Here is a 27,895-nt window from a genome sequence, read left to right as displayed (position 1 = left end):
TTCTCTAAATGACAGGGATTATCAAAATAGTGGCTGTTATTTTGGACGATGGAGTGCCTGTTAATCTAATGATGAAAAATAACAGATTCATTCAAAAACCGTCACATTTTGGATATTGAGGTTTTGTGTATGGGGACGGTGACGCTAGTGAAATAAACTAAGGTGAAATTAGTTGGCATGTGGCACTAAAAATAGAAATCCGAGCCTTGGAGCATTAATCTCTCCCACCTGTATACCAGCACCTAAAACAACAGTGTTTGATAGTGGGAAATATGGTTTTGACGCTGAGGGTGATGAAATCAATACAATATCTGCCAGGCTTGAGTTTTGTGTAATCACTCATGTTTCCTTCCTGGTTTGTTTTCGCTCCATACAACTGCTGTTCCTAAGGTGTTTAACACTCTTGTTAATCAGAGTGCCTTCAGGGTCACACATCTGTCCTCACCTCCCACTTAGAGCAAAGGAATGCCTCGCTCAACATGCCCTGAGTCTTTTTCCCTGCGTGTGTGTGTGTGTGCGCGCATATGTGTGTGTGGCATTTGTGTGTGGCATTTGTGTGTGCATACATGTGCAATATCTCCCTGCATGTATGTGTGTGTGTCAGAGATCTATGCAATTCAGCAAACGCTACCGCAAATTATGCCATAATGCTTGATTCCACTTATCTTACGGTCTTAAACAAACTTAATAAGCATTTTACTTCAGGACATGCATATCGTCGCGTCCTAAACAAATTTACAGACCATAATCTGATCCATAAACTATTAGGGTGAATACTCATCAAGGTCAGGGAGGCAGGTCTATAACCGGAGGGGAACTTATTCTATTCCTCTGGTTGACTCCTCAGGATGAATGCATTGCTCCAAAGGGACAGGCTATTAGAATGCTACGAAACACTGACCACCTGGCACATCAATAGTAAACCGCAAATCAATGGTTAACGGAGGCTGAATTTAAATTAGAAAATCTAATCTATGGCTTCTGAATAATTAAATTGGTTTCCATAGCATGCGCCAGCTCAAAACAGGACCCAAGGTTATCTCATCCAGAATAGGCTGAAAGGGCAAGTCTGCCACTCAAGGCTAAGTAAAGAGGTAAGCTCTGAAAAAAGTCTAAAGCCTAATTGACAAATGGGGGTTCAATGGATACTTCAAAGTACAGTCTGATCTTGGAAACTGTTGAAATGTCTTGGACTCGCATTTGTCAGATACGTTTGTCTGAACCGTTGGCAGCAAAGTCTGTTGTAGTTGGATGTGAGCTGGAGATCCTTTTTCTCTCCCTTTTGTTGCAGATTAAGACAAAGTAGAGCCGTCTGGCCGGCAGACAGGAGCCACCTATAGCCTAGAAATGCAGGATGAGTCAATCTGGAACATTCCGGAAAGGATTTCTACCCCCCCACTCCCCTTGTTTTTAATTACACGCTATCCTATTCCTGTCTTAGGGCGTGAATTCCACAAGTATTCTCAAGCTACTTGGATGCACGTCAAATTACCGCTAACTGGGATGCTTCAACATTTTTCAACACATCTAATCTGTCAGCAAATACACATGCGCACCGATGAAAATGTGCAAAAACACGCACACACATGCACGCACACGGGCGCGCGCACACACACACACACACACACACACACACACACACACACACACACACACACACAAACAAACACTCACACGCACCTTCAATAGGATCGCTTGCACTCAGCCGGGCCAAGTTATCTCAGGTCAGTAATTGAGATGTTATCTTCGCAGGAGAGGATGCACTCCCAGGATCATTCAACATGGCCTCACCAGTGATTTCCATTTGAGCTGAATCAGCTCTCTCTCCACCTCCCTTTGTGATTATAGCATCTAACTACTGTCTGCTGGTGGGAAACCAGCATCCGCCCCGTGAATAAGTGGCAACATTAATAGGTTGGTGCTGTGCTGTGCTGTGTGGACTTGGCCACAATAAACAATGATTATCCTGCCATTGCTTAGGGCAGGAGTTCTCCTGCAATTAGTTTTCATGTGAAAAATGTGCATGTCAGCAGGCTTGGGTGTTGCTTAGGGGGCCTTAAGTCATGGTATGTTCACAAGGGCCGTGCACCCTGACTCGCTCTCTTTCTCTGGTGTATTTTTTCCATTTCAATACCCAACAACAAGTAAACAATTCACACAGAACCAAGAGTAATGGGTGTGTCTGGTGTCTATAACCTGTCGCCATTCCAGGCGAGAGCTTACCTTGATTGCAGGTCTTGCCAGTGAAGCCAGGATGGCACTTGCACTTATTAGGTCCTACGCAGTCTCCATGCTTACACCCAGGCTGGCACACAGCTGTTAAGGAGGATCCAAAGAGGAAGAGACAGATCAGTGCAGCACCCTGGCAGACTCCTTGTACCAGATCAGGATGACAAAGCACTTAATCCTGTGGCTTTTTGACTCCCCCAACCCCTTGGCTGTAAATTATCTGTTTACCACAAATTAGAGCAATAAGAACAGTATGGGGCCCAATTCAGAGGAGGTGCGTTTGTTCTCTATGTGTGTCAGCATTATTACTATTGACTAATAAATATACAGTAGCAACCATTTTTAAGTAACCATATTTCATAAAACATTCTGTGCAGCGCTGGATCTTCAAGAGAATGGAAAACAAATTTTCCTTGGTGATATTAATCCCTTTTACACTGTATGTGATTAACAAAGGGCTTGAACTTTGAACAAGAAGTGAAGACTTGATTTTCCTGGCTTTAAAATACAACATTGATATTTGCAGTGGCATGCAGCCAACACAGATTACCTAGGCAAGTTCTTGTTAGGAGTATTGCTGAAACAATTGCGGTACCAAAATAGTATCTTATAATTAGGGTTAAAAGGCTGCCCTGCAGATCCTACATAGTGTGTGGATGGTGATGTGTGTGTGTGTTTAGAGCAACATAGGTCCAGCACAGATACATGGTACTAGGGGGAACCGCACAGCCTTGCTGAATCTCAGTGTTCTGTCTCAGTGAGCTGGAGGCTTGCCCTGCTTATCTGACTGTGCTTACTGCAGCTTGCTGCTAAGCATGTCTGATACATGGGGCCTCAGCCAAGTGTTACTAATTTTCATTAAAAGCTTCATTAATTCTGTCATAATACAGGGCAATCAGAGGACTTAATTATCACTATGGTGGAAGAGGCAGTAGGAAAAAGCAATGTGTGTGTGTAAGAGAGAGAGAGAATGAGTGTGAGAGAGAGAGAGAGAGAGAGAGAGAGAGAGAGAGAGAGAGAGAGAGAGAGAGAGAGAGAGAGAGAGACTGGCTTCTAAATTAAAGTATACTCATGGTTGAGAGCGCTAATCACACATGAGCCAGATTGCTGTGCATCTACGAGGGTGTGTTGCTGTGTATCCTGTGCTGTGCATCTATCTACCAAGTCATTATATGGATCAAGTTGTATTTGTGATAGGGCAGCTAAAGAGTTTACTATATTGTTTTGTTAGAAACACCTTCCAGATTACATCAGACGCCTGCTTAGTATTTTTTAATGATTTTTGTAAATGCTGCAAAAAAATGTGAAAGCTGCTTTAATACAGACCAAGGAAAATCCAATAGAGCTTAAGTAAACTTGGTTGAATAATGTATTGTTTTCAGGGGACTACAACTTTGAGCTGGTTATAAACAAAATACATATTTTCTAAATAGAATAACAACATCAGAAATGTCCAATCAAACAGATTCAGCTCACGGGGCAGCAGGGTTAACCAGGAAGGACAACTGCTGCTCCTCAGGTTTCAGTCGGTAACATTGTTCATATTGAATTCAAAGGCACAAAAGTATTAGAACGAATCCTTCAACTGGAGAAGATAACATCTCCAGACTCATTCCACTTTATTAGGCTATGCAATCTAATAGAAAGAAAGCAGTGTTAGCCCACTTGGAGAGGCCTATGATATGAGCCAGGCTGTTAACAATGCTGAGAAGTCGAAGTTCACAATTAAACCACAGATTGAATTTTAAAAAAAATGGCCTAATTTGTTGGTGGAAATGGAGCTGCACTCTTCTGGCACTAGAAGTTTATTAGACCTAGGGCTGGTCAGCCGTTATAATGAATGAAGCTACTGAATTCATTAGAAGGAGCAAGCGAGTCAAGTTGAGTTTTGTTTTTTAATTATTATTTTCATACATGAGAGAGCATTTGATAAGCATGGTCAGGAGCGCCCGTCAACAGGCTTTGCCACTGAGAAGCGGGGTATTTTTAAGCCGGAGGCCTGGCAGCGAGATCAGGGAAATAGCCAGTGTTCATTAACCACAGCAAATGCATGAAGGACTAAAAATGGCCATACCAGCTGGAAGGCCAAACATAGCATGTATGGCCCTCGTTCCATCAACACCATCAAAACATGCCTGGTGATGACACACTTTCGCACTGGTTTGCATCAGGCATTTCATGGGCCACCAAAGGGCCCATCTAAGGATGCTGATACTGGATGTCAGATGGTTTCTATTTGATGACTGTGGAGCGAATGAGAGTGAGGGAAATCGTGGGCGTTTGATGGTGATCACAATGGAAGATATCGTTTTACTGAGAAATGTGTGACACTGTGTCTGAATCATTATACTGACACGATGCATTATTTCACAAGAAGGAAGGTGAGAGGATCATTAGATTCTCATTTCACCTACATCAACAAATTAACACTGAGACATAACCTGTACTATGATATACTATGCTGTGTAGTCTTTATAATCATCTTACTGGCTTAAACTCCTTAAATCTTAAGTGATTTATTAATACTCCCAAGAAGGAGGCTAGAGGGGCAGCTGAATCTTAATAATGAGGCACTGGAGGACTTTGACATTCTGCACATAAGACATGGCTTCTGGTGAAAACAGAGAGTGCGAGTTGTGAGATCTGAGGCCAGAGGGAAGAAGATGGCCACTGCCACAGGGTGTGAGGTATTAGTGGTGTATGTGTGTGTGTGTGTGTGTGTGTGTGTGTGTGTGTGTGTGTGGGTGGGGGGGGGCTGGATAGGCTCATGCTATAAATAAGTGAGCGAACCCGGGATTCAGAGGATGTGCCCCCAGGATACATGTCCAGCAAGATTATTTCAAGAAACATGGTGGAGCTAACCTTGGGGCTGGCACCTTATCCCGACTACTCTGTGTGTTAAGGCGTAGAGAGCTGCAAAACAAATAGCCAAACAAAGAAAGGTTGCGGGCTTTGTTTAGTCTTTGAGAGAAAAGAAAATGGACATGATGTTAGAGGGCAATGCCTGGTCACTTTGACAAGCAAACATTCCTGAAAAGAAAAAAAAAAAAAAAAAAAAAAAAAGTCTGGAGTCACACACATTCCCGGTCGCCCTTGACGACAATATTGCATATACTTTGAATGGAGTTTTGATCAATAACATGGCTGACCACAACCGCTGTTATTCCCAAACACTCACAGCTAAAATGAAACAGTGGGAAATTTGGGTTCTCTCACTGTTATCAAGTTGTGAAACAGCAGAAATACAATTCTCACTTAAAATTACTTCACTGTATTGAAAGTGAGAAAATACCACCACCGTAGTTAAATGAGATCATGGTCTGACTTTCTTCAATGTGAAAATAATTGTCACAACAGATTTCTCTTTTTGTCTCTCCATTTGATTTCAAACCAGCGCTGTTTCAAAGTGCTTTTATAGACCCAGAATTATAATTAGTGTCAAGTCATTCTCAATTCCTCCCATATTCCCTCTGATCTTTACGAGTAACCCCTTCCATTTTGTTTTTACCTTATTATCACTAATAGATGAAAAGGTAGCATTTTAGACAGGTCTTTACAGATCAGCGATCATGAAAGAAAGTAGAGCAGAGAAGGAAGCCACGCAGACAATCATGATAAAGTGAATTACTTGAACTGGGTATCACTTTACTACTTTCATCACTCACTTCTTAGGTCGTATTACCAATTAAAAGTCTTGCCTTAATCCTGTCCGCACCAGTCTGGGAGACAAAGACTGCACTCAATCAAACCCAATCCCCATGGATTTCTAACATCCACTAGACTCTCTGAGAGAGTTAATATAAAGCAGAGCCTGTTTAATATAGAGGTGACATTGAACCCAATTTTTTACACCGAACTCCCAAAATGTCTAGATAGGGACAAATTTGGGATATATTTGCATGCTCTTACATGATTGATGAGATTATTTTGTGGTTGAATGAATTGGACCAAAATGAAGTTTACATTGTAATGTGATCAGATGAGGCAGAAAATGTTACTTTTTATACTACTTTTTATATTCTGCCTCCACATTTCACAGGACCAAAAGTGTTTGCATGGATTAAAACTAAAATAGTTGTCTGTGGTCTATCATGTGATTTATGCTGTAGATTACACTTTGCACTAAATGACTTGGCACAGACTTCATGGCTGACTAAGGGTCTGAGGTATCAAACCAGCTTCAACCCACCATGCACCTGCTATGCAGCTGAAAGTAAAACACTGGTATTTTCGATTTTGGCTCATTTCCTTCATTGCACCTCTGTGTTTGTTTGCTATTAGGCCATTTCCCATTGTGTGACTTTGTTGTTTTGGGTCTAGGTCCCTGCACTTCACATGATTGTAAAGAGCATGCAATCCATAATAAAAACTGAGGAAGTACAGCCAAACAGCAGGTTTGTTAAAATACAGAATATGTGCAAAACAATTCCAATACAAATTCTATTGTTCCTGCTGAGTACAATGATTCAAACGCTATTATTCAGGTAAAAAAAAATATTGTCCGATTGAAAGCAACAAGGATGCTTTGTGTATAAAAATGCAAATTACTCAGTTTGCAAGTGGTGGATTATGGGTTTGGATTAATTAGGAAGTTACGGAAGTAGCTCCATCAATTGTTACTGCGGAAAACTATGGTGGAGTTTCGACTGAGTTTGCCCTCATCAGGTTTCACGTTGTTTACCACAATAAAAACCGGTGGAGAGAGAATGTTGTAAAGCTGCTCTGGTTTCAGATGAAGAAGTCTCTCAGTGATTGTGATGTATTTTCAGATTGGTGTCCTTTGAACAGGAGAGGGTAACTTGACATTGAATTAGATGTCTCATGACAGGCACTGAGCGTTGAACAAGAGACGAGATTAGTCAGAGGTAGCAGATGTGCTGTAGCTTAAAGTTTTGTAGCACAAGCCCAAACCATTGTGACATTCAGAACTTAAGATATTCATCTAATATGGATGAAATTAGCTTTCGAATTAAAGCAGTCTGTTTCACAGATGCTGTATCACTTGACATCAAATGTCATAAATTAGCAGAAAAAAATTCAAGCATTTAAAAATTATTTGGAGCTCAGTGTGTACCCACTCAGCCTTTTAGAGAGAGAGAGAGAGAGAGAGAGAGAGAGAGAGAGAGAGAGAGAGAGAGAGAGAGAGAGAGAGAGAGAGAGGGAGAGTGGATGCTGGAGTAGCTAAGAGATTTTCCATTCCCCCGCTGGACGCTTCGGCATTATACAGACTGCTATTTTTCATATAACTGAACGAGCCATGTGGACACTCAGGCGATCAGTGGGATCAACCTGTTGATGAGGAGCTGGTCCACTCTCATTCTCATATTCGGGAGTGGGTGAGGTGGATTGCTGGGTATTTTAGCATGGCTGTTGTGACTGTGTTACACTGGCTGCTTAGACATGCAAATGCTAAACAAATGTTCAAATGTTCATGGTGGCAGCAAAATGCTGGCGATGGCAGCTGGTTAGAATAAGCAGCTTCAAGTGCCGGATGGCATGTCAGCATAATATAAATGGAGCTCAGTCTACCATCAATCTACAACTCCTGTCTCTCTCCTGCTCCATCTGCCTACCTTGCTCACTTGCTCACTCTTGACACCTCGCCCCCACCCCAGTGGCAATCATCCCTAACCATGTGTTTCTCCTGACTTACCTGTGAACCTCCTCTTCCTTATACCTAAGAATTTTCTCTCTCTCCACCTTTCTCTCTCTCTCTCTCCCTCTCTCCGTTCTGGGAGCTTTAAAATCAAGGCAGATCCATTAAGTTCCTCATTCTTTGCGAGCAGTCACCCAAACCGATCACTGAGCTCTGTGGCTGAGAAAGCCACAATCCGATAGCTCCAATCTAATCTCTTCTATCGCCATACAAACTTACCAAGACCTGAAATCCATGATGACTGAATCCGCTCACACATGCAGGCACAGGCACGCACACACACACACAAACACACACATGCACAAACACACACACACACACACACACACACACGATTATACTCCCCAAACCTTCTTCCCCCTTCGTCTAAGGTTTAAATCAGTACCTGGGTGACTTGATGGAATACTGATTGTAGTCTCAAGTGAATGGATTTGAGGAGAGCACCCAGTCGAGGGCATTTGGAAGCATTAAGGCAAACACAAAGTGATTTAACTCACGGAGCAGATATGGCTTTGCTGAAAAAAAAGGTGAAGCTTAAAATGAGCTGATATTCTTGACTCAACATGGAATGTGTGGGACTCCAGAAAAACATAAGAAAACATGTTCACACACTGCTGTTTGGCAGGTCAATTAATGGGTGCAAATGTATTTTTTTTATTTTAAAGTGGCTGTGTTTAATGGCACTTTTAGAGCCTGTCAGCTATGATTTATTATCTTTTTTGATTTCCAGAGGCAAAACAGTAAATGTGTTGTCATGTGGAGCCAGAACTTGGACACAGCATGTGCAATGAGAATTTTCAATAATCTACTCAATCCTTTGTATTTTAAGTAGGTAGAACATGTGGAACATGTACAGCTTTATCCTCTAATCTGAGCTTTTGTGATAATGAAGTCCTCCTAGTCTTGAATTTTCTGGATCTGGGCTGCTGTAAGGCTGTGAGCCTGGACCAGATGCACTGGGAGATATTGGCCACTGAGATGGCCAAGTCCTGCCAGCACTACTGCTGTGTCTGGCATAATGTTCTCACAAACAATATCAAATGATACAATTGAGCTGTTTGGATAAAATAGTGATGCTTTGCTAATATAATTGCAATGCAGATTGTGTAGTTCAAGTGTCAAGGCCTTGGGAAATAGTAAGAGGGTTATGAACAAGGCCAACTCTTCACAAAAAACCTCCACTAATTTTCAACTGTGAAAGCAAGCCCCCTTGAGCTATTAGTCTAGGTCTAGCTCCCAAATCCATTACCATAACTTGTTTTTTTCAAGCCAGGAGTTTATGTAAGAATATGATTATCATATTTTGTTTGTAATAGCCATGAAGGGAGAGATGGATAAAAAGCAGATTCTTCTCACAAAGACTCTAGGTTAATCTGGTTGAGCTAAGTGGAACATGAAACATTGGGGCCATGTAAATCGTGTAATACTGTGTGTGCTCTACAGAACAAAATAATGAATCTGGCACTACACTTTTCAACTGAAGAGATGGCACTGAGCCACATTTACATGGGAATGGAGGAACCAATACCAATAAACAAAACAAACCCAACAGTCTTTTATATAGAGCACAGACCTTTGGACCAAACAAGCAGTGTGTGACATATTTCCCACAAGAAAATCAACAATATTATACAATTAGTTAAAAAAATAAAAGCAAAAAGGTCAATTATAGCATGGCATGATGAGTTTCAATAAACAAAAACCAATCAAAATCAACAAATGATAATTTCAGCAGTGAAAAACACAAATGCTTAAGACACAAATGATGATGAAGGGATTAATAAACAATATTGCTGTAAGCTATGAGTAGGTGGATGGTCACTGACCATCCACCTAGTCAGTGGATGGATCCAACATGCAGTGTTACGATCCCTTGTGTGTGTGTAAACCCCTTCTAGATCAAACCTCCACAGCGAAGCAACAGCTACCACCATGTGCACCAAGCCATGCAGGGGGTTTCACATGTGTGAGGCTGTTGGCCAGACTAGGAACCCATATTAGTATATTCACACTTCCCTGGGTGGCATTACAGGAGAGCAGAGGGACTTTATGCAAGCGTAAATACTTCTACAATGTAACGTGTTAATATTTCATTAGGAGGCAATCTGACGCAGGAGTGCCATGTTGCGATACTAAAAAAAAACAGTAATGACAGCACACATCCTCTGAATCCTTATATGACGGCTAAATGGCGTTGCAGGATATTATGCCAATGCCAGACACCATGGCTTATGTCCACAGCAAAGTTCCTGTTTTGGTTCTTCTGACAGTTGTAAGCTATCTTGATTTAACCAACAAATATATAGTGGCAATATATAATCAATCTCTTATCTACCCCTCTAACCTGCAGCTGCAGTCTCTCCCTCACGCTGACCACCCACAGTGTGAATATAAACGTCAGCCGGTCTTCCAGTAAAACCAGCCATTAGAATCAATCTTCGCCCCAAAGATTGTCCCACGTGTGACACTCGATCAGCCTGTGTGTGTGTGTGTGTGTGTGTGTGTGTGTGTGTGTGTGTGTGTGTCCGAGTTCCTCCCGTGTGTATGTTTCCCAAAGCCTTCTGTTACCGCGATAGTGTTACCGGGTCTCTTCTGTCTAACGGTATCTACGATCCCCCAGCTAGAAACCTCGCCACCTTGTTAGCCCCTGTGCGCCCCCAGCAGCAGCAGGCGTGGTGGCACTCACGCTGGCAGTGACCCCAGGAGCGGCGTGTCCATCCCCAGCAGCAGTCCACCCTGGCCCCGTACCGGCACAGCCCATTGGACGAGGCCATCTGCCGCGGCCACCTGTAAGAGGACAACATAATTAGCTCCCAGCCAATTAAAATGCTTTAATGAAAAGCGGGGGTCTCTTCCGTGTTGTAGGAAGAAAAGGCCTCGACCAAAACAAATGAGAGTCGGCTGGGTCATTTCATTTCCACACTGTTTGTGCACAAAGACCATGTATATGCAGTTTTTTATGACATGAATAAAAGTAATGTATGCTCATTTTCTCATCAGTGCACGTATATTTTTTTAATTATACAATGGGTTTTTAATAGGCCTGTAGGGCCCAAACTCTCTCACACATAAATAAGTGTGTAAACTTGCACATTCAAAGAAGCAAAATAAAACTATTAAAATTGTAGCTAGGTGATTTTTATTTATTTATTTTTTACTTCATTATTGTGAATAATGCATATCCATTTAATGTCGTGTAAAATTTTCTTAGGATAAAGAATGCAAATTGTGTGATATAGAAAGAATGTCTTTTGCAAACAGCTTACACTACTGTAATAAAACCAAACGCTTTATTTCTGTATCTTTATCACATGCAAGGTAACAGTATAACCGACATCGCAGTATTTCAGGATGCTGAAAGTCGACTTCTCTAAAAATGAAACATCACTGCTTTAGTACAGCATATTTTTCTTGCATCATAGAAGTAAAACTGAAAGCATATCAAATCATGTTGGTGTGTCTGATGTCAAAATGGAGACCTGTGTTGAAAGACTGCCAGCCCCAATTTGAATACAAGCCTCACTGCACACCAGCGCACCACTGACACCTACATCTGAGAAGGACACATTCCTATTGTTTTCATTATGGGGCATGTGAAAGAGATTAGATGCCATGCATTGTCTTGTGCGTTTGAAAAATCTGTTTTCTATCTCTTTTTCCATCTAGATGATAGTTAATACATGTCAGTGGGAGTGTATGCCCCACAGAAACTCGATCGAATCATTCCATGAGAGTGGAAGATAATACAATCTCTGCTAAGGAGAGAATAAATGAGGTTGGTCTTGTTTTTATACTGATATATGTTATTTCACAAGCGCGGCAATTCCTGTAAAAAATCAGAGCCGGATGTTTTTGTTACACTATGTTCTATTCTGCTCAGAGCAAGAAATAGCTTCTTGGCAGACGGTGCATTTGGATTACCTTTTTATCTGTACAGAGGCTCACCACATATTTTTGGAGAGAAAAGGGAGAAAGAATGAGTCCATTTAAGGATTTGATGAAAACCCAAACTGCATACTTTGAGAGCTCAGCTGTGTGATGCTGCCTAAAATCTAGCAGCTAAATTAATCTGTAACTAGGAGAGAACGGGCCGTATGTATTTTCTTACAGTACATATCTCAAGCTAATTTTATGCGCTACATGGCCTGTTAATAATTTGAAACACAATCCAAGAGCATTGTTACTGAGTCAAGTCGAGTTCATTTATTTATATAGCTCTTCATCACAAGCATGTCTCAAAGGACTTCACAGAGAAGGAGCCTAGCTAGATCTAACTAATCGACAATCATGCAACATGCAATAAAACATCTGTTTCTGAGATTATGTGGTTATGAAAGGTCTTGAGCCCATGCGGCTTTTGTACCGATCAACAAACAAACCCAAAATAATAAAATTGAATGACTGCCAGAATGTTCCAAAATTAAAAAGAATCACTGAAATCTGTGCATACCATGACTCCTGAATGTCCAGAAGACGGGAAAACATTCTAAAACAAACCAAAAGTGTCTCTGGATATACTTCCTTGACACAATAGATGCTTGCTGTTGTGCCTTGATGAGGGAGTGAGCTTGTTGCTCAGTATTCAGGGCACATCCTTCGCTGCTATCCCTGCCTGTTAGTGTCTCTTTGCCAAGATGAGGAAATGCTAATGCTTGCCCCCGCTGCCAATCACCTCATTGGGAAAAAAACCCCGATGGATGCTAAGTGAGAGTGGCAGATCCAGGGAAAATGTTTGTCTGCTGCCTGGCAGACAGGAAGGCAGTGAGGCAGGGAGACGCTCTAAACACACAGTTCAGGTGACAGAGCATGGAGGAGAGGAGAGGAGAGGAGAGGGGGAGAGGAGAGGAGAGGAAGAAGAGAGGAGATGAAGAGGAAGAGGAGGAGGAGAGACGAGAAGAGGAGAGAGGAGAGGAGAGGAGAGGAGAGGAAGATGAGATGGAGAGGAAGAGGAGGGGAAGAGAGGAGAAGAGGAGAGAGGAGAGGAGAGGAGAGGAGAGGAGAGGAGAGGAGAGGAGAGGAGAGGAGAGGAGAGGAGAGGAGAGGAGAGGAGCAGTCTGGATGGTGGCCATGTTTAGGGGACACTGTCTCTGCAGGTGACACCCAAACACACATACACACACACACAAACAAACATGGCACCTGCTGTCCCACAATACAGTACACTTGTCATATTTAAAAAAAAAACACATGAACCTCTCTGCCTGTGGCAAAATTCACTTCATTAACATACAGGGGACGGACAAAATAACAGAAACCCCTAAGAATATAATATCAGTAGTCTAATAAGGAGTGAGGCCAGCCTTTGCTTTCAAAACCGTAATCCTCATTGGAATGCTGTCATACAGTCCTGAGCTGTGGGTAGAGGGATACTGGACCTTTCCTCAACAAGGAAAGGCTCCAATTTTTTGAGGGATGAAGGAGGTGGAAATCTACTTCACACCCCAGAACTTTCCATATAGCTTCAATGATGTTTACATTGATTAGGGAGACCAGGGAAGGTGTTTGACTTCATCCTGGTGCTCATGAAACCGCTCTTGAATTTGTTTAGCAGTGTATATGGGGTCATTATAATCTTGGAATATGGGAACATCGTGTTTGGTCCTGTCAAATGGTGTCATATACCTTTACATAAGACCATTATATAACCAGGCAGAGCAATCATCAGACCTACTCCCAGTAGATGGCTGCCCATACCATGATAGACCCACCACCAGGTTTAATAGTGGCAACATTGTGGGTTGAAAGCATCCTTTGGCTTTATCCACATGTAAACCCATGTGGATGTAGAAAAAAACATTTAAAAGATGACTCATTAGACCATATTTGTGTGTTTTTCCACAGCTGGTGTTTTGTGCTCTTTACACCAGGTTTTGAGTCTTTATGCATTGGCCTTGGAAAAAAGACCAGCTTTGTGAAGCTCAACACATACAGTTTTTGTTGAGACTCTGTCACAGACATATTGATTCAATTCTGTGATAATTTTTGAGGCTGTAATTTTGTAGTGTTTAGCAACTATCCTGTTATGAGTTTGTCTCTCACTGTCTGTGAGCTTCTGTTCCTCAATTCTTCATGATTTTTGGAATTGCTGCCACACATAATTTTGCCGTTTTTTTGACTGATTCGCCTGTAATTCTGGTGATGATTTGGTCTCCTTGGAACACTGTTGGCTGCCTGAAGTTGTTTTGAAAACTCACATCTGAAAGTGGTGATTGTCAGATGTCCTTTAAAGAGCATATATATAATGGTAATTGGCATGCAACTTCATATCACTTCCCTGTGTAGTTTCCTTTGCAATTCTGATTGAGTTAGTTCAAAGTTAAAGTTTTCAGGTGGTATTTCAGTTATTTTGTCCACCCCCCTGTATATCCACAAGGGATGCAAATCAAGGAAGTGGAAAATATGATCAGAATGGAAACAGCATACAGGGTGGCTGAATATTACTGTAACAGCAGCAGGAGAGGGATACCATGGCAGCACAGACTTGCCAAGTGAGAGTTGATGATGATTTGTTTGCCTGGAGGATTTTAATGAATATATATATATATATATATATATATATATATGTATGTATATATATATGTATATATTATTTTTGTGTGTGTGTATATATATATCTATAGATATAAATATATATATCATATATAGCAATGGGCATGAGATGCAAATGAACTTTGAACACATGACGTTGTGAAAACGATGAGCAAAGGAACAGGTTTTGAACTCCTCCAGACTCCCAGTGGATGGTGGGTGCGAGGTGTCTGGGAGGTCTGCTTGGCGCAGTGGGAGCAGAAAGGAGACTGGGGCCTCATAAGATGCAACAGGTCCTGAATTATTAAATCAAACATTTTTTCTTTCAATGCTTTCCTCCCTCGCAAACACACATACACACATGCACACACACAAAGAGAGTGAATATGAAATCATGTTTCTTTGACTTTCATGTTCTCTCTGCCGCTCTCAGTCGTCCTCATGGTGGATTTAGCCCACAGCAGTTGTGCACTGTAACCCACTCCTACAACTTGACGCTTAGATTATAATACAATTCATCAGCTTGGCATTATGGCTCGATCACAATAACACGGTGGCGCTGTTAAAATCATATTCTTCATTTCTTTGAAGATTTCATATGGTTTAGAAATTGTGATTGTAATCAGAATCAGCAGTGGGACCTATGGTGAGACTGCACAAAAATAGACAAAAAAAAAATCTTTGAAAACTCCTTGTCCCCAGTGACATTCTCCTGAACTGAGTACTGGCATATCAAATGGACCTGAGCATAATACCTGTATTTATGACCCTCAGGCTCTGAATAATGATCCTAAATTGCACTAAGCCTCGAAGGAACTCAAGCAGATAATTATTACCCTTCACGCATGCTGTGTGACACCTCCTCTCAAGCATAGACTGTCAGACAAGGTTCTCCCAGCAGAACCTGAGAGGAGGAAAATGATGTGTAGCATGGGGGCTCCATCCTTCTTCCATTGTTTTGCTAATGGATACAGAGCTGCCCAATCTCCCCTGACTGAGAGTGAAGGGGGATCCATCCATCGCTCAGAGAGGAGCGCTGTTCTCTTAAGTGGCAGCGTGGGGTGTAGTGTGATAATCAGCGCTGCGAGAGGAGTCCTCAATCAGAGCGATGATGGCATAATCTATCCATCCATCCATCCATAGCACAGCATGAGAAACATGCATCTTGACTGGATTTATCTCACAAATGCCCATGGATGTTGATTGCAGGATTTGCAGGATCTCAGGTGAGAGACTTGCTTCGACCTGTCAAGCTCAACTGAAGGCATGAGCTTGTGGAGTCTTCAGGTCTCAGGCATGGAAATGAACCACCTCTACTGCACACGGTGCCAGATCTGTGTGCGGTTTGCCAAGGTTATCGCATTTACACATAACACGATATGGGATATTGGCAACTATCACAGGAGGTAAAAGTAGAATCTGAGAAATCACGTCGCCTACACTGCCAGTCAAAAGTTTCGACTCACCACATTTTTCTTTATTTTTGCTGTTTTCCGCATTTTAGAATAATAGTGAAGACATCGGAACTATGAAGTAACACAAATGGAATTATGCAGTGACCAAAAAAGTGTTAAACAAACCAAAACTATCTTATATTTTAGATTCTTTAAAGTAGCCGCCCTTTGCCTTGATGGAAAGGCAAAGGCTTTGGAAAGAAATTCACACATTGGCATCAACTTCACTATTTAGATTTGTCTAAGAAACTAATTTCAAGCATTTAAGCATAAGCCTTTAGATCAAAATGGCTTTAACATCATGAAAAACATAATACATTCAATCAAGTGTGTCCAAACGTTTGACTGGTAGTGTATATGTAAAGTACCAAGGCTAAATACTTTAAAAGACAGAGAAGACATCATGCAGGGTATATTATGCGGCATGCTGTTCTCACTTTCTCTCTTCGTATGGGAAAGAGTCAAAGTCCATGCCTGAACACACACACCTCGCAGAACATGACCGAATACTTTTCCGGCTTGTTAGGGGCCAGTGGTAATATTCAACATACTTATGATGATCTTCCAAGCAGCACTTACTTCGATAAAATGTCAACTTTTTAAATTGATTCACACTTCTCTCTACCGACACGCCCACCCACCCCCACGCTTGTTTTGATGGAAAAGGACAGAGAAATAACAAAGAGACCAGTTATGAAGCTTGACAAACTAAAATAAGTGTTGTTTTTTTATTACAGTACATATGTTGAATTTACCAGTGGAACCTGACAATTTGGAGAAGTTTATGAGTCATGTTCTGCAAGGTACAGTATGTATGTTTGCCAACTAAAAGGCAACATTAAGCTGCCAGATACTAGAGTCTGACTTAATGTTCACTCTCAAAAAGCATGTATCAAGGCTAGTAAAGATGTCTATTCCTACACTGACATACTCCAGATACTGACCATAAATGTAATTTGTGTTTTCCCAAATAGGATAAGCTGTAGGAAATGCATTAGCACTCAGTATCAACTCCCTGAAAGCCCAAACGTGGGTCTGATATTACAATGCAAACATAATCTGGCACCAGTCCACAGTTTTGGATTATTACTGAGGAGGTCTGGTATGTGCTGCTTGGCTGCATCGGACTACAGCAATTTAGTGACATCACTAGGGAAGAATATCCTCTGTGTTGTTTTTCATCTTGGCAAAGTAGTCTGACCTAAGACTGATCACAGAGCCGCTTGGACAACATCACAGGAAATCTGCTACGCTCTGTTCTTCAGTTGGACCAAAGCGAGCTAAAGCTGGTAACAACAGTGTGATTTTTTTTTCAGCCACAGACTTACAGGTAGGTGTATTACATTCTGCTGCATGTGAGGACAAAATTATTTTGCCAATGATGCCTGTGAAGGATCCTTCAGGGGCAGATGGATAAGCCTGTTGGGAAGCCTCTCTAAAAGGCAATAAGTGAGGGAGACTAGGTAATAAATGGCTTTTTTGCTTGTGCTCGTTCTCAGGGGATATTTTCTCCATGAATTAATATTGAAGCAGGGAGTCAGGCCCGGGCAAGTTTATACCCATGAAAATTGGCAAATTATGGCCATCGTGACAAGCCACTCCATCAGCAGAGATGTTAATAATGTACAGTATGCTGCTGCCGCGTTAATGTAAATGGCCATTACACAAAGGCAATGCGTGAAATAAAAGTGCCACGCATCTCATCAGACCATGACCTGTCACACTGGCATTAGCCACGCTGTGAAAAAAAGCTCTCAGTAATAAATAACACAATAATGTGTATAAACAGGCATAGGCTCTATTTTTGTACTCCCTCCTTCTCTCCCTCTCCTTCTCTCTCTCTCATACACACACACACACACACACACACACACACACACCTTTTCCTTAGTTGCAACCTTTGATATCTAAATCATTTGAAATAAATTTGACCATAGAAAACTGACTTGAAAGAGCTGGGAAAAAAAATATGCTACACCACCAGCCACTAAGATGTTAGAATTTATCAACAAGCAGGTGAAATCGCAGCCTGAAAAGGGCTTTTGAAGGCATGGACATTATTTCAATAGCAATTACCTCCAACAATCTACAAAAGTTTTCCATTCATTTGAAAACGTTATTTGTGCGAAGATGAGAGAGGATTCTGCTCGGGGCTCAGCCTGCCTGACAAAGATACAGGAGGAAAAACAAATAAATTACAATGCTTGGCTGCACTCTCTGTTGGAGATTTAAGAAATCTGGAAGTAGTCCACGTCTCTGTTTGTGTAACTCTATGACTGTTTGTATGGACTTCTGTCCAATTTCACCCCGAGTCCTGAAATTCAACCCAAAATGAAACAGAATAAGAGACGTCGGTACATAGTTTAGTCTCCGCGCGCCTCCTCACATTTCACAGCCTTCATAACAAACAGTCCAGGTCCAGACATTAAAGACTAAACACTTCATTAACAAACACGCAATTAGTGATGCAATTACTTAAAAGCATCTACGCACATTTAGGAAACATGGTGGTTAAAAGGAACACTAAATAACCTACATTGAAATATGGTTTTATTATGCGTGGTAGTAAAACAACGATACTATGGGTGAATGTCATCCATCATGTTCAACTCGGATGCTCGTAGTTGCACCTATAGGCAGATCTAAATCTCGGACACATGCATTCTTTGGGGTTTGGCACGTCTCCACACCTCTCTCTTCACATACTTCACCGGATTCGTGTTTGAACACGAAGCACCGGGCAATGTGCTGTCACATCACTTTATAACAAGCCAACTGTCTGCAAAGACAAGAGCCGCTTGGTCTGCTTTTACACATGCGAACACTGTGCATTAGGTTACCCATATAGAAAGGTGCTCTTGGTGCGCAAAACACCAACTACTAGCTAATTTAAGTGTAGCTAGACGCTTCTCTGCAGTTGGATTATAACTATTCATATCCAGCTAAAAGTTAGGATAATAGAGTGGGTGATGTTTGTGGATTTCAAATGTAAAGGTAAAGGACGGATAAGTAGCCGAGCCTAAACCGTTTACGCATGTATTCAGTACTCACGGCGCACCTCAGCGCGAATAATTTCACAACAGCAACACGTTTCAGCCTCATCTAAATAAAGCTTTACAGTTTACAAATGTCAAAATCAGGCTTTAATGAAACGCGATGTGCGAAACACTCTCTTCAACTGAAGGCGCGGTTTCAAACGCAGATACATATCGACTGAATTAGTATAATGATATAAATTTGTAACGTGCATAATCACAATCAGCGCGCTATTTGACGATGCATCGCTGTATGCAGCCTGTCTGAAGATGTGTCCTTACCTGCCATCGAAGTCAGCACTTGCTCCAAAGCAGCAGCTGTATAACAACATCAACTTTATCCATAATTCCATGATTTGGAGAGTTGTGCGCCGAGACTGTTTACAGGCTATTCTCTGTTAATCCAAACGCAACACTTGACCGGGTATACCGCAGTGGGAACAATTAAGACGAAGCGAGCGGCAGACTTTTCTTTCACGCGCTCGCAGGTACGAGAGGTCTGCCGGCGCCCTTGAGACTGTTCATTTGCGGTATTGTGGAGGTGCCGGAGAAACCAGTCCGCTGCCTGCAACTGTAGTGACCCCGACGCGTGTGTGGAGCGGAGTGCACTCTACCGGTCTGCTAGGGACCCCACAGCCCTCCCCTCTCTCTCTCTCACTCTCTCTCTCTAAGTTCAGTCAGTGGGTTATCCAATAAACAGCACCCACTGCAGTGAGAGCCCCCTCTCTCTCTCTCCAATTCAGCAGTCCAAGAATCGCTGAAACTCATCCAGCGCCTGTGGGACTTTAACGCAAAGGCATGACCTACTGTACTGCCAGGATAAACACTCCAGATTGCGCACTCAGACACAATTGTGTAGTGCGGTGCCACGCCGAGCGTACTTTGGAAATGCTTTAATTAATTGCGTGGCCTGCTGAGGCACGCAGGTGCATCGCCCACCCAGGCAGATGTTGCTCACACACTAAAACAATGTAATGGAAATTACTGGGGCTGAATCGGAAGAGGACAAAGAGGATGAGTGGCACAAATGAGCAGAAAAAATGAAAAGGCTTTTTCAGCGTGTTATGTTGGACTCGTATAATTCTGCCTCGGCCTAGGTGGTTATTATAAATAAATATCCTACACAAGTGAAATGAAACGGCTTTTGATTGAAACATTTTTCTTTGACACAGTGACTCCAACTGCAGACTGATTATGTCTCTGGTTCTGTGTCACAGAAACAGGATGTCTCTTCCCACCATGCTTTGCACAACACAGGCTCACTGGCAAAGTTTCTGATTTGAAAGGCACGTATTATAAAATCGCTAGGTTTTCACTCTCCCTCCGTGGCAAGGGATTATGTCTGACTTTGTTCATCTCAAGAATGATTATCGTCACATTCTGCTTCACTCATGAGAAGCACTTCACATTCAAAGTGTGTTGAATTGCACTTCCTGTCTGGGGGCACAATCATAAAGGCCTGGCTCATTTTCTGATGTGATACACGACGCCTAAGTCCGCCTCGAGAATCCAAGTCAATCAATAAAATATTTCTCCAGAAATGAGTCATTGGAAACGAGAAAAGGGAGGCTGGCTTACACATATTAAGCGAGCACCATCATGCTCAGTAATGGACCATGAGATGAATGTTTTAGCATGATTTCTAACTGGCTGTTCACAGTCACTATTACTTTTTGATACATGGCAGTGTTCGCCTTGTAATGCCCTGTCACGGATTTGGTAATAAATCTACGCAGTTGCACAGAGGTTTGACATTTCTAGGAGCTAAGTGGTTGGAGAAATCTAGAGCCGTTTGTGCATTAGTAAACAATTAATCACATTATTTTCATTTAAACCACAAGACTCTAAGTCTACTGGATTCCCATGCTGATTTATTGTTCTTAAAAGAATGAGCTATGGTTAGGCTAATTTAAATCAGCCAAATCATGCCTCATTACCAACACTATAGCTGTGTTGTGAGCTACTGATAAGGTATGATAATAGGCCTTTAAGATATGATGAAACTTTAATGATCTCCGTGGGGAAAGTGAGTTGTTGTAGCAGCAAATAATAAAGGAATACAGCAGGCAAAATAGAAAATAAACATAAATAGAATATAAGCAAGAATATGCAAATTAGGTTTATATAAACATAACAACCTGCAGTTTCCACACTGTTAAGTAGAATGTATAATGGGAAGTATAGGGGAAAGTATGGATTTCAGCATTAGGGTGTGCAAATTAACAGCAGTGGGACTTTGAGGCAAAGAGGAAATGAGTGCATAATAATTTATTTTGGACCAGAGTTGGTTATTATAAATAAATAATAAATACATTATAAATGAGTTAAATGAAACAGCTTTTATTAGTGATAATGAAGAAAGAGCATGATTGTTGAGATAGGAAACGGAAAAGGGCAGTGACAACCTTGTACCCATTTTGGCAGGGCTTGTAGGCTACTTTATGTCAGAGCCTGCCAGTGGTAGCTGGGGGCACATAAATAAGGTCACTATTTGTCAAAGGGAAAATTCATACCAACAGAGCAAGATCTCCAAACATGGAGCAATGAACTGTTGCAGACAAACTGCCATAAACAATGTGAGCGTAATGAAATGGAAAACTGGTGCCCGAAACGCCAAGGTGAGCAGAATTTTAATTCCAAATAATAACCGCAGTTAATAAAACAATGAAGGCGCCATTATTTCCTATTAGAGGTTTTATGCTGCAACAAATCATTCAATTCAGAGGTGCTTTTGGTTGAACGCATCCACAACTTTGATGATGCAGAGTGCAATCTTATGTGTGTGTGTGTGTCCACCATGATCCACATTAAAGCCCCAAGCCATGATTTTTGAGTCTACCAATTATCAGTATGTACACATTGATTAAAGGGTATAAGACTTGCTGATGGATAATAACCTCTGTATTTTTAGCTCAGTTTGCACAGGTTCATTTTGCTTCAAATAACTTGAAAAATTAGCTAAATTTCAGGTCTAGCTGTCACATATTGTCAGACTTCATATTGAGGTCAGTCAGTCAATTACACAATGAGAAACCGGCCTCCGTTTAATTATATTAACATAGTGGCAGTGGGGGAGCAGCGGCATCACCAGTGGCACTATGCTGTGATCCCAGAATGGCCTTTAATAAGCGTATGCTTCATGCACTAAGCTGACACTCATAAAAACAGCTACAAGAGAAATGCATTTACCCTGTAGACTTTTTAGATGGAACAAACCTCAGATTTCTCACACCTATTATACATAAACAAAGAAGCTTGTTAAGTCATCTCCCGATCCCTAGAGTCTAAAGGTGGCTGAGGTGAGTCAACCTACTTCTCACTTTAATATGCCCCTCTCTCACGCAAGCTTGAAGTGGCACCGTCTGTGTTCTCTCCTCCTTTGTGCCTATATGCATTTGTGTTATGTGCACTTGGGCAGAGCCGAAGGCATGGACAGGGAGTCAGACGTCTTTCCCTTTTGAAAGTAATTCCAGTCCTTGGAAGGAGCTGTGTCTGTGGCCATTCACCTCGGGATAGATTGGCTCTGCTGACTGAATTCAGATGAGCTGAACATTGGAAAAGCCTCCACCTCCTCCTCCTCCTCGGCCCCTTCAGCGAGAGTAGGGAAGCGGACTCTCCAGCTACCTCCCCATTCCCCACTTCTCCAGCAGTTGCAATACACTGTCAAGGTGAAATCACAGAATTGTTCAGAGAAACAGTTGATCATTATCAACTGCAAGTCTAAAAGCTCAAGGGTCTAGTGTCTACAGTATCACAAATACAGGCCATATTTTTGTGATTTCCACCGACTGGGCTCTGAACACCGTGCGTCTAATCAAGCACACTGACCTTTCCAGCAGCCCGGGAATGATAAAATATTCATTGCTGTTGAATGTATTACAGTATGCATACCATATTCACATTCACTCTTTATGAGGAATAATCACAGCCTCCCCCTAGAACCATGACAAATGCTGTGTGTTACCTGTTGTGATATGAGTTTAAATCAAATTTCTCCTTTTCTCGCTCTCTCTCTCTCCCTCCCTCTCACTGTCTCTCCCTCACACACTCACTCACTCACACACTCACTCACAGAAGAGGCAGATAATGATAATTCCCCCATCTCAACTACAAGTGCAGATGAATTTTTAGTGGTGAATTTCTCTTTCCTCCCAGTTAATACCTGGCAACAGAGGGAGGTAACTGCTGAGTTCTATTACAGAAGCCCGTATGTAGACTATTTGCGCAAACAGCATGTGGATATATGGTGTATTTATTTCACAATATGGGTGTGTAATTCCTGCTGCTTTTGTTTACACGGAGAGCATGATCACACAGTTTAGGCAAAGACAGAAACGTGATCTAGCAGTTGCTGAGGGACTCGAGTTCTTTTGAGTTCTTATACTAAAAACTAATTGGCCAATAATTGACAACTAGTTCTCAGAAACCACTCATCTGTGTGTTAAGTCAATCAATAACCACGGAAATGTTGTCTATACCTTCTGCCTGAAATACATTATAGGATGATTTTTGACACCACTCCAAAAAAACAAACAAAAAGCAAACCTCTCTTTAATCTTTCCCAGGCTGTTACTCATTAAAAAACTGTTTACTTATAAAAAATAAATAAGAAGCAAGTCCTGAATGTAAAAAATAGCCTTATTCTCTGCTTTGTCGTCACATGCAGGGCCAGGAGCCGTGGTACTTCATCAAATCCTAATCACACTGAAGATGCTCTTCTCCACTCTGGTCCTCGCAGTCCTAATTATGCGCCGCTCCTTCCAGTTGGCTAGCAGCGAGTGCCAGTCCGCTCTTCTGCCGCTGCGTTCCCACCAGCATGTTGTTCTTTGGCGAACAGCTCTCGGGCTCCATGGTCATCACCCGCACAGAATACCCATGAGCCTCTGCTGCCCAGGAGCGGTCCAAGTCTACCAGGCCCATACACTGCTTACCTGGAGAGGAGCACAAAGAAAAATATTTTACCATCCAAAAACACAAAAAAACAACACATTGGTTTTTTTTTACACTTTTCCTTGTTCATACTAGTGTTTCTAGTGTTAGTGTCCATCAGTACGCTATTGAAGTCATCAGAGGTAAATGCAACAGTGGCCATTTACACTACCAGTCAAAAGTTTGGACACACCTGATTAAATGTACTATGTTTTTCATTATCTTAAAGCCATTCTCATCTAAAGGCTTATGCTTAAATGCTTGGAATTTGTTTCTTAGACAAATATAAATAGTGAAGTTGATGCCTACGTAAGAATTTATTTCCAAAGCCTTTGCCTTTCCATCAAGGCAAAGGATGACTACTTTAAAGAATCTAAAATATAAGATATTTTTGATTTGCTGAACACTTTTTTGGTCACTGCATAGTTCCATTTGTGTTATTTCATAGTTTTAATCTAAAATGTGAAAAATAGTACAAATTAAAAAAAGTGTGTGTCCAAACTTTTGACTGGTAGTGTATACATCAACAATTTCACTTTGAGATGACTTCCCTTTCCTCTTAGAATTTCCTTTAATAACAGTCTTAAAATACATGATAATTTAGCAGTTAGGTAGCAGACAAAGGAAATTTGAGCTTTGGTCTGCCATGCTACTCAGACGGTCACAGGCACACCGGCAGGCTCAGGGGAGATGAGATCAAACATGGTTAGAAGATGTTAGTGGGAGAGGTTGAGCCCTGTTAACTGATATAGAGCAGAATCTGCTGTGACAGGTGGTGTCAGGTACATATGAGAGGGCTTCAGAGTGATGAGGCATTGGGGAGCCTCCTCAGATTCACAGGGAAGCTTTGATAAGCTGGAGAGCTATCAGGCTGAAGAGAGTCCTCAACACAATGAAACACTGAATTGCAAAGCTTCACCAGAGGCCTGGAGGATTCAGCCTGACAAAACACATCCCCTGAATCTGACAACAATGGTCTGGAAACTGTTCGCTGCTGTCGCCTTGTCAAAATGTATAAATCCATGCAGTGATATTTCTCACTTCTCTCATGTATAGATCCTCGTGTCGGGCAGAGCGGTGTTAGAAGGTCACAATATGTCGAGCAAACTGGAGCATTTACTGTAACATACGGCGACAGCAGACAGCAGTACAGTACCTATGTGTCGCCTTTCAGGAGGAAGCTGGACAGCAGTCTGGTCTGCGAAGCGGCAAAGGACCATGTGCTCCTGAAACAAGGACAGACGATGGCCATGTCAGGTGTAATTCATACTAGTAAGGGCTACAGCTGCCATTTTGAGCGAGTCTCCGTCCAATCTGAAACCCACAAGTACTGTGCATACCATCTATTAAGGCCCATTCACATCTAGAACGATAACGATAAGGATTATCTATAAACTATAACGATATATTGTTGCTCAAGCATTCACACTAACACATTATCTGTGATCGAAAATGAAGCATCACTGCAGTGAGCTGCTGAATTTTCTTGCTAACAACATTAATTTGTTTGGTTTGGAAAATGTTTTATCGTTGTCTGTGCATCCAAGAAAATAGCTGAGATTGAGCCAAAAACTATAGTTACAGCCAAAATGAGTTGTTTTTATAGTCAGATATTCTATTTATTAGGAATAATTTTAAACTTTTTATAGTTATAGTTATATTTAGAGTTAGCGTTCTAGATGTGAATGAGCCTGTACGGAATTACACAAAAGTTGGTCTTTCTAATGAGGCACTAATGAGTTAAACCAACACTATTATGCATGAACACACACACACATACACACACACACACACACACACATACAGTACATGCATGAATACATACCAACAGATAAAGCGATTATCAGATGAGAGATTAAAGCTTTACAATTAAGCTGTGTCAACTGGTAGTAAAAGAGTTTGTAAAAATCTAGCAAGAAATTAAATGCATATATAAAACTACAGGAAAAGCACCAAAAGTATCGTCTCTATAAAGAGAAAAGGCCAAAAGTTCTGTTTTCATGGTAAGCTTGTAAACATCACCCACGATTCTTTGCATAAAATCACCCCTGTATGATCTCTGGAGAGGCCTGCAGATCGCAGACAAATTTATTTCTAACCAAAGGACAAGGTTTTTTTTCCATCCTGTTTTTAACCTTGCTACGGTTCATGTAACAGGCGACTCAGGAGAGCGGTTAGTCATCTCTAACCTGCTCCCACTCTAATTGATTCCATTCCTCACTCCAGAGGGTCAACAGTGAATGCAAGGCCTCTGAGCAGGTGCTCAAAGTTAGCGCTCAGCACCAATACCTCACACCATTAGCCCTTTATCCCTGCAATACGCCATTTGTCAATGCGCTGTCAGTCTGTTTAACTAGCTCAAGGAGGACGACTATGGTCCACTGTAGAGCAACAGAATGCAACATTAGTTTCTGCAAGTGGCGGCTGGGGGTTTGAGAGCAGAGATACAGACGATACGGTGGCGCTCAACTACATGACTGAGCCCAACTGAACAGCAAATACCGAGTGTGGCTGATGAAAATCAAACCATAGGGGCAGACGGGGGGAGACTTAGAGAGCTTATGTGTTAACTGACAGATAATGAGTCTGCGTGTTTAAATGGAATATAGATTTCTCCTGTGGTGAGGCGACATTGTTTGGGTGCTTATTTCTAGACGGCAATTATAGTAATTACGATTTCTTTCGCAAGTTCTGCTTTTGGACAGATGGTCAAAATACAACAGATCAATGTCACAGAACACTACAACTGTCGAGTGTCTTTCAAATCATATATAATCTTCTGTGTATGTGAATTTTTCTTTTTTTATCTGTGTAAAAAATCTGTGTTTTATGCGGCCGCACAAAAGACAGAAGTTAGCGGTGATCCAGTGCTGTGACATATCAACTGCCAGGCTGAGGCTGCCATGACGAGGCCCCGCAGCCAGCAACCTTTGCACAGATTCTTCCAAGGGGCAGCGACAGGTCCCATACATCATTATGGGACGGGCCCTCCCAGAGTACAGTGCTGTGTCTGGGCTCAGCGATAAGGAATTGACAGACTGGAGGGTGCGAGCCTCCGACTTGTAACTCCTTGGGAAATCGGTGTTCCCAGGACAGAGACCAGAGCCCAGGGATCTCATGAGGCCAGGAATTTTTATTTCAATCTCCAGTGAGAAATTAAAAAGAAGGAGAGCAATAGCATAGATATAAAGGGGTAGGCAGAAAAAATACATTATACTTGTAGATACCGAGAAAAATAAGGTAATGGCAATAATGTCAGGTGTGATTTTAGATTTTTGGTTTGTCTAACTTAAAGATCAAGTCTGGTTTTGCTGGTTTGTCATTATCTTTGTAATGTCGACAGCATTTGCTGGGTGTTGCTGGGTGTTAATGAGAGTGGTATGAGAATATACTCCCGCCTCTCATTTGGCCACTGCACTCTAGTCCAGGCATGTGAAGCTGTAACTTTTAAATTGGGCTCTTCAGATTTCATTATGCTTCCATTAATGCTGCAGCATCTTAATATGCTGTAATTAGTGAGGGAAAAACTGGTTTCATTGTGTTGAAATAACACATAATGTGAGCCTCTAATAAACAAGATGTTTTAAAACAGGTCATGACCCACTGTTATTTGCATAAGAAGTTGGTGAATTGAATCTGAAACATGACCCTAGTCAAAACTGTGTTAATTCAATATTCTGTACTTGATACTTTGCCTCTGTGCAAATGAATAATAAATGCAATAGAGGAATTGAATCACATTTTAAAAGACATACCTTATAGCTCAGAGTCTCTTGGAACCTTTTGCTGTTGAGAAAAGAGAAAAACAGAAGATATTTTGATGTCATGATGGTGCAGAGACTCAGATGTGGGAGCATTTACTGCATCTATCTGTCTCATGTAATACTACTAAAGTCAGGTGCAGAGATTTTATTTTTGGGAAAATCTCTTCATAAACAACCTAACTGAATGTATCATAGCAAATTGAATGCTTGACAAAACACAAACAACATTCATCTCCTCTAAAATAAACCAATTTCTCCCCGGGAAAGGAGGCCTTTCATAACACAGGGCTTTTTTCTATG

General features: G+C 41.6%; 2 protein-coding genes across 8 annotated transcripts in view; both read right to left on the bottom strand.

The window, feature by feature from the left end:
- The window catches only part of npnta (nephronectin a), a 45,492-nt gene extending 25,942 nt beyond the window's left edge, over positions 1 to 19,550 (bottom strand). For 4 of the 7 annotated variants that reach the window (XM_071527293.1, XM_071527294.1, XM_071527296.1 and 1 more), the window contains exons 1-4: positions 19,185 to 19,550; positions 10,572 to 10,672; positions 5,092 to 5,142; positions 2,224 to 2,316 (exon numbers count right to left, since the gene is read on the bottom strand). In XM_071527293.1, the coding sequence (XP_071383394.1) occupies positions 2,224 to 2,316; positions 5,092 to 5,142; positions 10,572 to 10,672; positions 19,185 to 19,255 (316 nt within the window). In that variant the 5' untranslated portion in view covers positions 19,256 to 19,550. The remainder of the gene's footprint in view (positions 1 to 2,223; positions 2,317 to 5,091; positions 5,143 to 10,571; positions 10,673 to 19,184) is intronic. The other 3 variants (XM_071527295.1, XM_071527298.1, XM_071527299.1) reach the window with 1 other exon arrangement.
- A 1,706-nt stretch (positions 19,551 to 21,256) lies between these two features.
- Positions 21,257 to 27,895, bottom strand: part of gstcd (glutathione S-transferase, C-terminal domain containing) — a 52,278-nt gene continuing 45,639 nt past the window's right edge. The window contains exons 10-12 of the mRNA XM_071527292.1: positions 27,587 to 27,617; positions 24,988 to 25,057; positions 21,257 to 23,833 (exon numbers count right to left, since the gene is read on the bottom strand). Of these exons, the coding sequence (XP_071383393.1) occupies positions 23,643 to 23,833; positions 24,988 to 25,057; positions 27,587 to 27,617 (292 nt within the window). The 3' untranslated portion in view covers positions 21,257 to 23,642. The remainder of the gene's footprint in view (positions 23,834 to 24,987; positions 25,058 to 27,586; positions 27,618 to 27,895) is intronic.

The sequence above is a fragment of the Centroberyx affinis genome, unplaced genomic scaffold (assembly GCF_046629955.1).
Source record: "Centroberyx affinis isolate AG114_WGS23_722 - 3 ecotype Tasmania unplaced genomic scaffold, CSIRO-AGI_Caff_v1 ptg001516l_1, whole genome shotgun sequence".
In the NCBI taxonomy this organism is placed as follows: Eukaryota; Metazoa; Chordata; class Actinopteri; order Beryciformes; family Berycidae; genus Centroberyx; species Centroberyx affinis.
The sequence above is the reverse complement of the archived record's forward strand: the minus strand, read 5'-3'. Positions and strand labels throughout refer to the sequence as shown.